This window comes from Rhopilema esculentum, chromosome 8, assembly GCF_057945365.1.
Source record: "Rhopilema esculentum isolate cy_ngs chromosome 8, ASM5794536v1, whole genome shotgun sequence".
Lineage (NCBI taxonomy): Eukaryota > Metazoa > Cnidaria > Scyphozoa > Rhizostomeae > Rhizostomatidae > Rhopilema > Rhopilema esculentum.
The window spans coordinates 9,675,177-9,690,472 of record NC_142822.1 but is presented as its reverse complement, the minus strand read 5'-3'; the positions used below and the strand labels follow the sequence as shown (position 1 = coordinate 9,690,472).

The 15,296-nt window shown below is 35.6% G+C and overlaps 1 protein-coding gene across 1 annotated transcript in view; it reads left to right on the top strand.

Moving 5' to 3' along the window:
* The window catches only part of LOC135694448 (nuclear pore complex protein Nup155), a 38,288-nt gene that overhangs the window by 21,182 nt on the left and 1,810 nt on the right, over nucleotides 1–15,296 (top strand). The window contains exons 20-35 of the mRNA XM_089109757.1: nucleotides 219–283; nucleotides 1,306–1,445; nucleotides 2,060–2,119; nucleotides 3,179–3,310; nucleotides 4,178–4,255; nucleotides 4,753–4,813; nucleotides 5,548–5,683; nucleotides 6,786–6,930; nucleotides 7,636–7,740; nucleotides 7,983–8,033; nucleotides 8,830–8,936; nucleotides 9,586–9,715; nucleotides 10,166–10,288; nucleotides 10,675–10,795; nucleotides 11,873–11,965; nucleotides 13,095–13,231. Of these exons, the coding sequence (XP_088965883.1) occupies nucleotides 219–283; nucleotides 1,306–1,445; nucleotides 2,060–2,119; nucleotides 3,179–3,310; nucleotides 4,178–4,255; nucleotides 4,753–4,813; nucleotides 5,548–5,683; nucleotides 6,786–6,930; nucleotides 7,636–7,740; nucleotides 7,983–8,033; nucleotides 8,830–8,936; nucleotides 9,586–9,715; nucleotides 10,166–10,288; nucleotides 10,675–10,795; nucleotides 11,873–11,965; nucleotides 13,095–13,231 (1,684 nt within the window). The remainder of the gene's footprint in view (nucleotides 1–218; nucleotides 284–1,305; nucleotides 1,446–2,059; nucleotides 2,120–3,178; nucleotides 3,311–4,177; nucleotides 4,256–4,752; nucleotides 4,814–5,547; nucleotides 5,684–6,785; nucleotides 6,931–7,635; nucleotides 7,741–7,982; nucleotides 8,034–8,829; nucleotides 8,937–9,585; nucleotides 9,716–10,165; nucleotides 10,289–10,674; nucleotides 10,796–11,872; nucleotides 11,966–13,094; nucleotides 13,232–15,296) is intronic.

The window sequence follows — 15,296 nt, the reverse complement described above, 5'->3', positions numbered from 1 at the left end:
TTCAATAAAGCCTCAAATGTGCCTATCTTAGAATTTGGTTTCTCTCAGTTTACTTTTCTCTCATTACATATACATTAAGACGTCTTTCTTCGTTCCTTACTTTACGTTTGTGTGTACAGAATAGTTACAAAAGGCTTATTAAAAGCTAATAACATAATGTCTTGATGCATGCATGTTTTAGAGTACACAGTCAGCTCTATGATTTTAAATATTTGTAGCTCACCAACTCGCCGACACGATGCAGTCTTAAGTTCACAAGTCGCGGGTAGAAAAAGAAACCTTGGTAGGTATTTAGCTAATTTTAGCTTGATTAAGGTAACTTTAAATGACAAAGAATGTTTAAATAAGTTTTTGTAACGTCACCCGTTGCTCTCGATAGTTCCAAATATTTCCTGAATGAATTTGCAGATAAGTAAATCTTCCCCTTTTCTTCAGTCTACGAGAAATGTTTGTGTGGCAAATTCTGTCAAGATGTCCAATGCCCAAAATAATTATAAACGGAGTTTTAATATTTACAAATTGTATCTGGTATAAAGTTTTTTATTGATATTATTCAGTCTCAAAAAATTTCGCGAGCGAGATTAATTTACTGAAGCCAATATATGACGAACGTTTAGGGTTATCTATTTATGTACCATCAAAGGGGATACAGTTTAAATGTGGACTCAAAGTCTATCAATCATTCTGCTTTCAATAGAACGTCCTTTCATCTAATCCTTTTTCCATGAGTCAAACCAATTGTGCTATATTTTAGCATTAAGCGTTTATTACTTTTGCTTCTTTACAAAACACCCAAACATTCTTTTTAACGCATACAGTTTCGTTTACGCCTAAATTTAAAGAAAAGGACGATTCTAAGTTGCAACTTGGATTTTTACGGTATCGAGCACTTTGTTACAGACCAGTAAAACAGCAATTTTCAGTTCTCGATTAAGTGGGCTCTTGTGTCTCTTTTTATTCTCTTTTGGATAAATCTCCAATTTACCGCTGTTGTTTCTCTATAACCCCGTACCTTCACTTTTCCGTATCACATTTGATATATATATTTTTCATAGTGCAGTTTGGTGTGATGTTCTAAAACACTAGTCCCAGCTTACTGCTGGTTCCTTTCAGTAAAAAGTTCTTGAATGCAAAATTTTAGAGGCTTCACGCAGAATAAAAATCCCAATGGGAACTTTACGCAGAATAAAAATCCCAAATGGGAACTTCACGCAGAATAAAAATCCCAGTGGAGATTCCACGCAGATTTTTCTTATTCTCAAGCTACCTTGAAACATATAACTTGAGTGCTTATTTTCGAAACAGGGGACCAAGAAGCTGTGGCAGTTGAACGAAATGCGTTGGTCAATCTTGCCAACCTAATCTCGATGTGCTGCGAAGCGCTGGAGCTGTGGAGGACTCTCTGCGATAATCAATTCCATATTGTCGCCCAAAATCTTCCTCAGGTATTCATTTTCAAGATATCTCCTCCTTAGTAAGCATTGTCAATTGTAAACAGAGAAGCAACCTTTTTTCTGGCTTTTTTACATTTCTAAATATTTCACTGTCACATATCTGTAGTGAAAATTAGCAGTGTTCATTAGAAAAAGCACTTCTTTGTGACTCTTTTTTTACTTTGAGAATTTTCCAAATCTAAATGTCAAACGGCCTTTTTTCATTTCCATCACTGAAACTTCTGTAACTAAAGTCATAGGATATTTTCCGCGGGAACATCGCGATCCCACTCAAAACAATTTTAGAAACCAGATTCCAATGGCCCTCTAGCACTGGAAACTGTCCGGAACTCCTTTATGCTAAAATACGTTTGTGTGACGTATTTTTATCATAACTATGCATTAATAATCAAACTATTTTTGTTCCTAAAAATCCTTTACCCCTTACAAATTTTCATATAAAGTGCCAAATAGTTTTTGATTTTCACACTTATGCTTTCTGTTCTGATATCAATAAGTAAAAATAGTAGAATTTATCAGAGTTATGCCCTTTCAATATAACGTATTAAGAGGTCTCTCTTCCAGTGCAGTAGCTGTTATTATTTTATTCAATCATCTTATTTTAGGAGTTGAAAGAGAAGCTAGCTGGATTGTCGTTCAAGGAATTTGTATTAAACGGGCAAGAGGTTGGGTAATTTTTTGTTTTCCATGGCATAGAATTCTTAAGTGTGATGACATTATTAATCATTTTTTAGATTATTTTCTTTTGGCTACATAGCCTAAAATTATACTTTGAATTATCTCTAAATATGAAAAATATGAAACATTTGTTCATAATTTCGTTAGCCAATAAAAGATTTGTAGTTTGCTAACAGATTGGTTTGGTATGGTTCAAAAAGTTATGAATACATCACAGAGTCTAAATTACAGTGATTTTATGAGGGAGAAGCTGTGCTTTTGAGGCCGTATCTCAGCCAGTTCCAAACAAATATGCTCCTTCAGGCTACATGATAAAAGTTCAAAAATTCTAATATAGATCACTATCATAACATCACTCAAAAGATTAAATCATTTTTTATTACCTTTTGTTTTATTTTCATCGTTTCTTATTTTGCTTTAATAGTACAGTTTTTACTCTATTTTAAGAAACATATATTCCCCTCTTGCATTTTCTTAAAAAAGTAAGACAGTATAAAAGTCATAAATCACATCGGAATACTAAAGGAGTCATAGCTGGAAAGCGCAGCTGGTTTATTTCAATGACTTCCTAAGATACAACATTTTTTATCAGACTAGTTAAATTGCTCATCAATTATCTTTATGGCAATGGACAGATAAGGAAGTGGCTTAAGCCATCTGTCATTCAATACTAGCCAATCAATAAGCGTGTGAGTGGAATCAACCAATCAATAAGCGTATGAGTGGAATCAGCCAATCAATAAGCGTGTGTGTGGAATCAGCCAATCAATAAGCGTGTGAGTGAAATCAGCCAATCAATAATCGCACTCACTGATTAGTCAATTCTTTACTGAAAGATGGCCTAAGTCCCTTTAGTATCTGTCGATTCCCTTAATCAACTAAATGTCTTTTTGTTGATGTTGTGCTTATTCCGTTTGTCACAGTGACTTGATTTATTGTATAACATGTTCCTAACCTTGACATACATTTCAATTAACTTATTTTACGGAAAATATCCTCTGAGCTCAAAAATCGTGAATTTAGCAATCCTTCTTCCATTTTTATAGATTTCCGCCGCCCTAATTGGTTGTTTGATGGCACGTTACCTTGACGACCAAGCAACAGTTGATGCCCTCAATAGCCAATTGCGAGAGATCTGTCCAACATTGTTTTCTATTGACGATGCAATTTATGCAAAGGTATTGATTGATTGCTGTATTCTTCAGAAATACAAGCAGTTATTTTATATGCCTTTAAGTAGGACATTGCTATTGCCTAGAAGAGGATGCTCCTTCACGTATAACATCAATATCACTTGTATCGTCGAATTCTAAACTAAGGGTATTGTTTTTTTTGTCGCATTGTGAGTAGCGTAGTCTATATTTTCTGAATCCAGGAATTTTATGACCAGCTGACAGCGCATGTACTTAGTAAATTACCGCTGACGTTGGCAGCAGCAATGCCAGATAACAAATTTTGGGTTGTGGCACAAACACTCAAAAAGCTATTGAGGACATAAGAATTTTCGGTTGTGAAGTAACTTTACGAAGGAAGTAGTAGAGCTTAATTTCAATGCTCAAATATCTGAGCAATATAACAATTTGCTTCGTCTACAATCCTGTACAAAGTTTTCGAGAGAAAATGCAATTTTTACAATCTCGTACTCTACGTTGTCCTGAAAATTCGAATTCCCCCCTTTCCCCCAAGTAGTTAGTAGTTTTATGATTCATGTTTCAAGAATGTGCGTTGAGCATTAATTAGGGGGAGGGGGGGTTTTTTGAAAGGAAAGAAAAAAATCTACTTTTCTTGAAACGTTTCAGCTATTTTTGTCCGGGATTATAGTTCATACGTATTGGCTCACGTTGAATGTTGCTCAAAAATCAAAGAAAGAAATTACTTAAAGCTGAAAGTTTTTAAAAACTAACTTGAAAAACGTACTAAAGATTTTTCTCTTTCTTTCATTTTAACTTATAGATATGACTTGGTTTATTTAATATTAGAACCAATTAAAATTGCATCTTTTTTTAAAGTGCATACATTTTTAAAGAAGCTTTTTATCTTGGAAGGCCAACGAAATTGTTCATTTTGCAAGACACGTTCTAGACCCGGCTGAAAGGAACACACTTCTCGCAGAAGCCATCAGCGTAAGTCAAATAGATCCAAAATTGTTGGTTCTAAAATCCTTATTGGATTTCTATTCAGTTCCACCCTTCCCACTTATGTAGCTGGGTCCCTCGTTTTACGCTGTATTTGTGATGATAGTAAATAGTCATTTTTATCAACGCTTAACTTTTTTAGAAACTTAGAACTACTTTTGTGATAACTGCTTTTAATCAAGGTGGCGAGGAAAAATAATTTTCTGCTTAGAAAGTTCCAGTCGTGTTATTTCAAAGTCAGGACGTTCGCATTTCAATAGCAGAAATGTCAAAATTGAAATGGAGTTTTACATATCTCATAGAGGCAGCAGACGTGTTGGGATATTTCTTCACATGTAAAAACGTCGTGAAATATGCCCTATGCTGTTCCAGCGAATTTTTATCTACTTAACTTTCGTGTGTTTGTTCTCTGTGAAAACGTGTAGCTGCTTTTATTTTTATTTTTCAGTTTAGTCTTATTTAAAAGTTCTTTTTCTCCCAAACAGATGTATTTCAAAGTCCCAGGACTGCTAGACTTGACATGGATTTGCGAGCAGCTGCAATCAGGTATTCATGCCTTTGTTTGATAGGTAATTATTTCTGACACAACAAACAAATGGTACTTTGAAGGTCTTCTATGATATTTTGGGCCTAACTTTTAAGTCAGCAACTCAGAAGACATGTAGTTATCAAAATATCATACTTTCTTTTTAGTTCTTTTGATATATATACTTAAAAGTGAGAGATTGAGCAGAACTTTTTCCACACCTTTTTGGAATCTGGAGTATTTTAATTCAAATTTGATATTAGTATTGGTAATAGCTTTTATCTGAATTTAGAGTACTAAAACAGATCCGAGCATGACAAGCAAAGCAGTGATATTTTTGTTTTTCGCTAATCGTCAAAGTACTTATTGTTAGTGCGTAGCGAAGTTAAGGGCACCTTACTTCGATATCTAAGGGCCCCCTAACAAAAAGGGCCCCTAACAAAAAGGCCCCCCAATTTTTTTCTTATCCATGTTCTTCAGTTTTACCCATATTCAAATATTTTTCAAAGCTCATCAACTGCAGCTGCTTCAACTAAACCTAGTTAGCGAGAGAAAATTCACATTTTTACAACTTGCTGTTGTGTTTCGCATGCTATAAAGAATTTGATGGCTTAAATTTGTTCCTTGGAGCCCCAGATGCCTCCATTACGCCACTGCTTATTGTAAATATTATCTTACTGACCAAAAAGATTCTCGCATTGTTTTTTGTCTATCGTCCTTTTGCATTTGGACAATTTTTACTTCTTTCTTACAGTGAGACATTTTGATGGGATAATTGAGCTGGCTCTATATGCTGCCGTGAAGAGGGACCCACAAAACGTTGCGTTGCATTATTATAAAGCTGGAGAGCCAAGAGATGACACGCAAGGGAAGGAAGCTTTCATTCTCAGGTATGCATCAAACTATCCTTACCGTGAAAATTGAATCTGGATTGAAACCACTGGAGTCTTCATATTTCTCCATATTGAAAGCTGCTGCTTTTGACGATATTAGCTGTAAGTCTGAATGATCTCTTGCAGCTAGTCGTATCATTTAGAGTTTTTGGGATGTGGCATTCGGTTTTTTAAAAAACATTGCTCGAAAATGGTGAGTTAGCGTTGGATGTATCACAACTCTTACACACAACTAGATCTGTTTGATGACGTCATAAAAGCTAGAGATTACCTCACATTAGAAAGTACCGCAAATATGCAAATATAACCAGACATGTCTTTTTGTAATGGGTTACTGTTCTCTTTGCATGGTTCACATATTGTGTATATTCTAAAACCAATGGCAAATGATAATGATTTGATAGAGAAGGAGCATGTTCTCATGAACTCATCTCAGCCAATTTTTAATATTATATGATATTTCATTGCATGCTCCCTATTCGAAAATTCGTGACGTCACCGCCTAGCCACTCCAGAAGGGTAGTTCAGGTTGTAATGGGTTTCTTGGAGGCTAATTTGACTTTCTGCTGAATGCAGGATTTACCAGTGCCAGAGAATGACATTTGTATAGACTCTGAATAAAGCCATCCGGTTTTGTTACCACTGTTCTTTAGTAACATTCCACAGAATTTCGCGAAAAAGGAGACTCGTGTAACATCCGTATCTACAGGTTGTTTCATTTACTGTTGCGAAAGCTGTGTACATACTTAGATTGTCCTGCTGAAGATGTTAATTTAGCTTTTATGAGTCTTCACAGAAAGCTCCTTGTGTACAATGAATATGCCATAAATTCGAGGATCGTTGAGTTGCTAGGGCCGCAGGCTACAGATCCAAAACATTGGGTTCGAGTCACTGACATGTTAAACTGTCATTTAGAGTGAATCTAGTCACCAGCTCTCTTATTCCACTCATAGGATTCACGAGGTGTGGATACATAGAGAGGAAGGACCAGTCACTATTCTATAACCACAAAATCTCAGTGTCCTGCCTTCGGAAGCTAGGTAGTGACAAATTCAACTACAATACTATACGACATAAATGTAACCTCTTTATATAACAGGTGCGATGCATACAACTGCATTTTGAATGCCTTGAGTTACATCTTCGAGAAGTCTTCAGAACATCCTCATTCCCTGCCAACAGAACCAGGGCCTCCAGTGCAACCAGATGTCAACGCGCTTTCTGTTAATCAAGCCAAACACTTGGTAAGTCTTTTCCCTTCCTCAAAATTCCTTTTTAAGTACCTGCTCTCCCCACTAGTTTCAACATTTTTTTTAAATTATGAATAAAGGGCAATGCAGCATTTCTAGCTACAATGAATTAACCTGTGCGTCTGAGTTAGATAAATCCTCCCTACCACCACCCCCACTCCCCAACCCTCCCCCTACCCCATCGAACACCCTTTTATCTAGTTCTCGCTCTTTGCGTCTCAAATCTAAGGGTGCGCTGTATCCCTTTGGGGAGGGGGGTACTTTCAGAAGCAGACAGGCAACTTATAATCGAGCATAATTTTTTTTCTCGCTTTGACTTGCAAGTATAAATTTTGAAATTTTTTGAAACATATTAACAATCTTAGACTTGTCTGTTTTTATTCTCAGAAACTCTAGCATTTAGTATCTATTCATTTTCCATATTTTTCTAGCATTTTTTTCGGAAAAACCATATCTCATTGGAAATTATTTTACCTAATTACTCAAGACAAGTTTGGGAAAAAACTGCTACCACCTGGGTTTTTAAGATTTTCGCACTTTTTTATTTTTTCGATTTGCTTATTGTTTATTTCTGTAGCTCTGACTTTTCTTGAAAGCATGATTCCAAAATTATGGAACTTTTAACTTACAATATAGCTTCAACTTGCTCTCGGTTACATTAATATTCCATCACTTGTTCATGTCTCTATCTCTTTTCAGTTTGACCAAACATTGAAAGTTTGCCTCCAAAGTGACGACGAACTATTTCACGTAACTTTATATAAATGGATGATGACAAAAGAACTCACAGACCGGCTAATTGAGGTACTATAACACATAAATGTATTGCCTGGTCTAATTCTAAGACCCTGTTCGCTGTGCCCCTATTGCATATGAAAACAAAGTAAAGTCCACCCGCTTTTGCCTTCTGTTTACACTACGATTTCATGAAAACCGAAACATTTGAAAACGATACTGTTATTGCTGTTGATTCTAATGTTGTTTTTCTAAAGATATATAATAGTTTGTTCTTAGTTAGTTTAAAAAAGCTTTCTTTGATCCTTCAGATTTCATCACCATTTCTTCAAACCTTTATTGTGGATACCGCTGCAGAAAAGGTAAGCAAAGTTGATTTTGCAGAGAAACTTTAGCAGTTCTACCGCATTATGTCGATAAAGTTTAAAAAGTTTCGCATTATGCTACTTTAGCGGTTGTTCTCTTTCTGAAGATGACTTCAACAAAACTATAAGTCTCAGTAAATTGCAGGTTGATTATGTGAGCCAGTATCAACTTGAGACTTTAAATACAGCCTCTCGGGGCCTTCTTTCCTGCCTCTTGGGGACACTTTCATATATAGCTTCTTCGGAAAGTCCTTAAGTGATGACGTCATAAAATATATTGTTAGAATGTTTGAACATTGATCAATTGATATGAAAGGGCATCATGGAATACCTTTTAAGGTGCGAAACCTGTGTAATGTGTTCCCAATTGGCTGAGATATGGCAACATGAGCCTAGGGTTTTACACTACATCAAATCATTGTAGTTTGTCTCTGCTCGTATCTAACTAAGCTAAGCTAACTGTAATCCGTTAGCAAATTTTCGATCTTTCACTGTCTATATCCCACCCAATTATAAACATATCCAACTACTTTTCCATATCTAAATTTTTTCGTAGTGCTCTTTTAGGTTATGCAGTCAAAAGCCAATATTCTAAAAATATATTTTATGACGTCACCCTTAGAAACTTTATTTTAGGCTCTCACAATTATTTACGGAAACCCGCGGGCAAAACTTAGCACCCGGTCAATTGGACAATCTTCAGATTTCTTGCGGCTATGAACTTTATATATACAGTTGTAATGCTATCAGAATTACAGCAAGTACTATTTATTAATCATTTGTTTACTTTAAGCATCCAAACGATATCCCAATTTTGGATTTACTTTGGAAATATCACCAAAAACACAAGCAATACATCCAAGCTGCAAAAGTCTTGATTGGACTTGCTGAGCGACAATGGTTTGTTCCTTATTTCCTTCGTAAATAGATTGTCACAGGCTGAAACTGAATCAAACCTGTCATGTTTTAGGCCGTGATGGTCTTAGTAGCTCTTCGCCGCTTTTTGCAAGCCATCCCTTTAGCTGCATAACAGTCCATCCCTAGTAGGTCTGCTTAATAAGTCCTATTTCTATTTGAGGAACCTTCATAAATCCACGATGCTTGAATTCTTCGTTATATTTAAAATTCGAATGTAATCTTTATTCTAAAAACTAAGATAGCTGAAGTGTATTCCTAGCGTTTCTTGGGGGGAAAGGGCAACTCAGCTTTTGCTCTAGGGGAGAATTGAAATAAAAATTGAAAATTGAATGAAACTGACTAGGTGTTCCAAGTACTTTTGGCAAGCATTTAAACGCATCCCATATAGCACTGTTGTTTTCTGTATTTTATGAGCAAGTATGCCCAATGTAACAAAATGAGATCAACGTGAGCGTCGTAAAAGAAGTAGATTTCCAGAAAACTGCAGACAATCTAGAGCTTTCTAAACTAAATGAGATTTTTTGAATTTCTGCATTTAGAGAAAACTATAGAATGTTTAAAGGAAAGTTCAATTTATTACATTCCGTATCCAAGGTTTTTTTCTAAAATTTGTTTCTTATTACTTATTCAGCACGTCACTCGTCCTACAAGAACGTGTCGCTTATATTTCAAGAGCAATCATGTGTGCAAAGAATTCACTGACATTTGCAAGTTCAAATACAGAAGGAGAGTTTCTGCACGAGTTAGAAGAAAAATTAGAGGTCTGTATCGCCCCTAGACCCCACCACCATGTCATGACTCAGTTTCTACATTTTTAGATAGTTTTACTGTGCCCTGCGTGGCATCTGACTCTTGTGTTTTCATATATATATATGAACTCTGCCTTCTTATGCTCGTTGTTTTCTTAAATAAGCAAAACGGTTCTTTGTTGAATGGCATCATTTATAAAAACCCCTTTGACTTTTCAAATTTTTCTTTAGACTTAATCATTGCTTGTTTCTTTTGTAAAACATAGTGTAAACATATTTTTAAAACATTTTTCGAAACATTTTATTGCAAAATTATCTTAAATTATTACTGTAAAATATTTTAGGAGCTCTAGGTTAACAGTTCCTTGGTTGTAAGCTGCAAATTATTCTGCTGAACAATTACCTGTATAAATATGGTTTTATTATTATTATTTTATTTATCATAACATTTTCTTGCTTCAGGTCGCAAGAATACAATACCAGGTTTATCAAGCTTTAAACGCAACAAACGTCGGTCGCAGTCTCATTCAAGAAAAAGCTGATGCCATTAAGTTGCTTGATTCGCAGCTGGTCGATATATCACAAGTTTGTGTTCTTTACTATTTGTGCCTATTTAGTAATTCCTGGAGTGATGATGTCAAGAAATTATATTTTTTCGAATTGTTTTTTTTCTAAAGATTTAGATAACAGCAGTTTCGGGTGACATCGTTTTAATTTTAAGAATTTTAGAATTTGGATAACATCAACTGGAAGAAAACATTACGAGCAATGAAACAAACGAAATCCGTATCTGTATACAAATTTCTGCTTACCTCTAAGTCATTATTCAACGTTAACCCTCTGAGGATTGTCCGACGAAAGCACTGTGGTATGCTATGTTGCCACTTCTCTGTGCTATCATCAAACAAATTTCATTTGGAGCAAATTTAAGCTAACCATTTCTGTTACAAAAACATTGATTTTCCCTCTAGCTTTATGGGGATTTCGCCGACCGTTTTGACTTGCTAGAATGCAAGTTGGCGATATTGCATTGCGCTGGACATCAAGATAAAGCGTTGATTGAGAACATTTGGAAACAACTCATCGATAAGGGTAGGTAAATTGGTTCATCGTTTCTTAGTTAAACTGCCTGGAGCACTGCTACTGTTCTCAGGTCACACTGTGTCTTGTATGTAGCATAATAGGGTAACACAGGGTGACGTCATCAGCAATCTATTTTAGAGTTCTCGATTTTTGGCCACATAACCTGAAAAAACATCGAAGAATATCACGTGCAAAAACTGTTGAATCTGTGCAAATAATTTAAGATATGGTCACTGGAAGAGCTGTTTTTTGCAAATGGATTACTGCTATTTTGGCTTGTTTCATAAAGTTTAGAATCAGGGCCGGTTGACAGTAGTTTGATGGACAAAGGACCTGCACTCATATGACTTTTTGTCGGCTAATTTGCAACACATTAAACTGGTTTTGGATATCTAGATGTTTTTTGATGCTCTTTCAAGTTTTTTTGTCCGAATATGAAAATCCTCAAAGTAGATTTTCGTGACATCATTTCTTGAAACAATACTTTGCCACAAACCGACCCATTATCTATTGAGCGTATTCGTGGTTTGAAAATAGGCTTTTTAAACACTATGATTCTAGTTTTAAACACTATGATTCTAGTAACAAAACATTATAGTTTCAACTTTCATGTATTATCTGTATTTATGAGCAAAATATTATTTAGAACAATTCATTACCTTATTGGTAGTTTATACTTTGAGTCTGTTTTGCTAGTAAGTAAGTAAATACCGTAATACTTCGATTAAGCCCCCCCCCCCTCCTTTCTCGAATAATGCACCCCTTTTTGATTAAGCTCCCCTCTTCCATTCGCCCACTCCCCTTTTATTCCTGATATTGAAAACAGCATTCATCATTACATGAAATGAGTTTATGCAGCTGCACTTAATTTAATTTGAAACAGTTATGCGGTTTTTTGTCACAATTCTTTATATTCTGTAAAATAGATCAATTACTGAGAGCTTTTTCCAATTATTATGGTAGACAAAATATCATGCAGGGAATGCTTACTGTTATGATGTTAATATACAGCATTTCAGCAATGCACTCAAAAGTTTTGTCCAGGCGATTCCCCTGATTGCCTAAACGTTCTTTGATTTTATTCAGCTGTTCGTGTTGACGGTCGAATGGCAGCTGTGAGTCAAGTTGTGATATCAACTGGAAAGATGTACGTCACAAGCCAAGGATTTTTTCCTTTAGGTATGTTATATACCATTTAGATTTATGCAACTGCTCTGCTCTAGAAGCATATTAATATGTCGAGCATATGAACAGTGGCGGGCACGGGGTCAAATATTGGGGGTGAAAGCCCATAATATGACGTCACATTTTCCCCCATTTTTATAACAAAAGACATTTGTCTTCCAAAGTATTAGGGGCTATCCCCCCCCCCTTTCCCCGCCACTGGATTTGAAGCCGCATCAGTCGTCCATTTTTTTTCAAATTTGGTTGTTCGAGTTAGCACTCTTGGAGAGTCTAAGCCAAATCGCGCCTGGCCCTGCACTGCTAACGTTTATTGGTTTACCAACACTATTCCAGTGCCCTGGCTTCCTCTGTATTTTTGTTGTTGCTTTTTTCAGATTTTGGGATTTTACATAAAGCCTTGTTCTCGTATAGAAAATGATTTAACTATTGAAGACTCCATTTTCAAACAACCTGATTTCCATAACTGGAATAATGTAAACGAGAACACTGTTAAGCAACATTTAACCAAGTAGTTTTGCAAGTTTTCTGCTCGCTGTTTCCGTATTGAAATATTTCAACCTTTCTCTACACCAAAGCGTCATCAACACATGCCTTCGTACCACATTCAACGACATTTGCATTCAGATCCATGATTAAATCGATGAACATCTTTTAGGAGTTGTTTCTTAAAGCTAACCTCGTGCCTTCTGAGGAAATACAAGGATCAAAACCGTTGATAGGCCTGCTGAATTTCTACTTTTGAGTGCATTGATTGTCTTGATCCTAGATTCAGCTTACTAGAATCGTTTCCATTCCATATTCCATTCTGTACTCTCTGTACTGTACTGTACTGTACTCTCAATTAAATCTGGTGGAAAACGTTACGCTGACCCTTAAAACGTTTTCCCCCGAGTGGCCACAAAGATTCATTTCTTCGCGGGACACAGAAGTGCAGAATACTTGTCAATTTATCACCGTCCTGTTCTCCATGGTAAGGTGTGTGCAGCTCTGCCATTATGGCATCGAGCATATGATAGACTGGTAAACATTAATTTCCATTGATTCTTAATTAATGTTGGTAGTTTTAGTAGAAATGCACTGATATTTTATTGTTCCAATTTGATACAATCTTTTTTTGTCACAGCTTTTATATTATTCTATTTGGAAAAAGTATCCTGTGAAAACTCGTGGGATCCGACCTGGGTATTTGTCACTCTAAGGGAGGTTGGTTTATCAATGAAACAGCTCTGGCTCGCATACGACAAACTTTTAAAAAGCAAGGTAACTGTTCTTATTTTGTCATTTTATCAGTTAGTTTGATATTGCAGATATGTTTCGTTATGTCTCATTTAAGTTTAAGTGTTAAATTATAAAATTGTTTTAAAGTCAAGTCTTGATTCAATGTTTTGTAGAATTGTTGGTGTTGATATAAGATGAATTAGATGTAAACTACATGCATTATAATATCACTTGCTCATGATGGTCCAACATTTTATAAATTATTGGACTGTTGAAGTAGTTTGCGATAATGGATTTTGGAATAAACGAGTATGAAATAGCCATCCTCCCCCCTCCCCCCCCCCCCTGCTTATTAATTTTTCAAAAGTAATCCACTCATGACATCCTTGTTCACGAACCCACGTTTGTTATCTTCGAGTGAAACTATTTTCAAGAACTGTAAATTTTGATTTCACTGTCATGTTATGAAAATGTTTTGTCCTTTTTAAGATGCCAGTGTCAATTTTCTTGCTTTCTTTCTTGCTTTCTCTCTTTTTCCAGTTTCGTCTTTTCAACTGTCTTTTGTGCCTCTTTTCGACTGTCTTTTTTGCTACTTTTCAACTGTCTTTTATGCTACTTTTCAACTGTCTTTAAAGGTGAACTGACACGCAAAACTGCTTTTTGATATAATGCAGAAATTGATGCAAGGAATCTTAATTTCAAGTTTTCGGTTAATTATGATTGTCCGTTTTGACGCAATTCCGCTTTAAATGTCATGAAATTATCGTCGAGTGATCGACCATTGTCGGCATTTCATGTGACCCAGTGAGCGTGACGTCACAAAAACCATGTTTTACTCTTTGAATGCAAATCACGCACGAAAGTTCATCTTTATCAGTTACTATTCGAGGAGATCTATGTAGTCATTGATCCAAAATTGAGGCTAATGACATGTACGACAGATATGTGCTGGCTGGTACTGTGTTATGAAAGGAGGGAATTCAAACTTGGAAGGAATAGGCATTGCTAATTTTAACTGTCTTCTATGCTATTTTTCAACTATCTTTTATGCTACTTTCCAACTGTCTTCTCTGCTACTTTTCAACTATCTTTTATGCTACTTTTCAACTGTCTTCAATGCTACTTTTTAACTGTCTTTTTTGCTACTTTCTAACTGTCTTCTATGCTATTTTTCAACTATCTTTTATGCTACTTTCCAACTGTTTTTTATGCTACTTTTCAACTGTCTTTTTTGCTACTTTCTAACTGTCTTCTATGCTATTTTTCAACTATCTTTTATGCTACTTTCCAACTGTTTTTTATGCTACTTTTCAACTGTCTTTTATGCTACTTTTCAACTGTCTTTAAAGGTGAACTGACACGCAAAACTGCTTTTTGATATAATGCAGAAATTGATGCAAGGAATCTTAATTTCAAGTTTTCGGTTAATTATGATTGTCCGTTTTGACGCAATTCCGCTTTAAATGTCATGAAATTATCGTCGAGTGATCGACCATTGTCGGCATTTCATGTGACCCAGTGAGCGTGACGTCACAAAAACCATGTTTTACTCTTTGAATGCAAATCACGCACGAAAGTTCATCTTTATCAGTTACTATTCGAGGAGATCTATGTAGTCATTGATCCAAAATTGAGGCTAATGACATGTACGACAGATATGTGCTGGCTGGTACTGTGTTATGAAAGGAGGGAATTCAAACTTGGAAGGAATAGGCATTGCTAATTTTAACTGTCTTCTATGCTATTTTTCAACTATCTTTTATGCTACTTTCCAACTGTCTTCTCTGCTACTTTTTAACTATCTTTTATGCTACTTTTCAACTGTCTTCAATGCTACTTTTTAACTGTCTTTTTTGCTACTTTCTAACTGTCTTCTATGCTATTTTTCAACTATCTTTTATGCTACTTTCCAACTGTTTTTTATGCTACTTTTCAACTGTCTTTTTTGCTACTTTCTAACTGTCTTCTATGCTATTTTTCAACTATCTTCTATGCTACTTTCCAACTGTTTTTTATGCTACTTTTCAACTGTCTTCTATGCTACTTTTCAACTGTCTTCAATGCTACTTTTCGACTGTCTTTATTGCTACTTTTCGAAAGTCTTCTT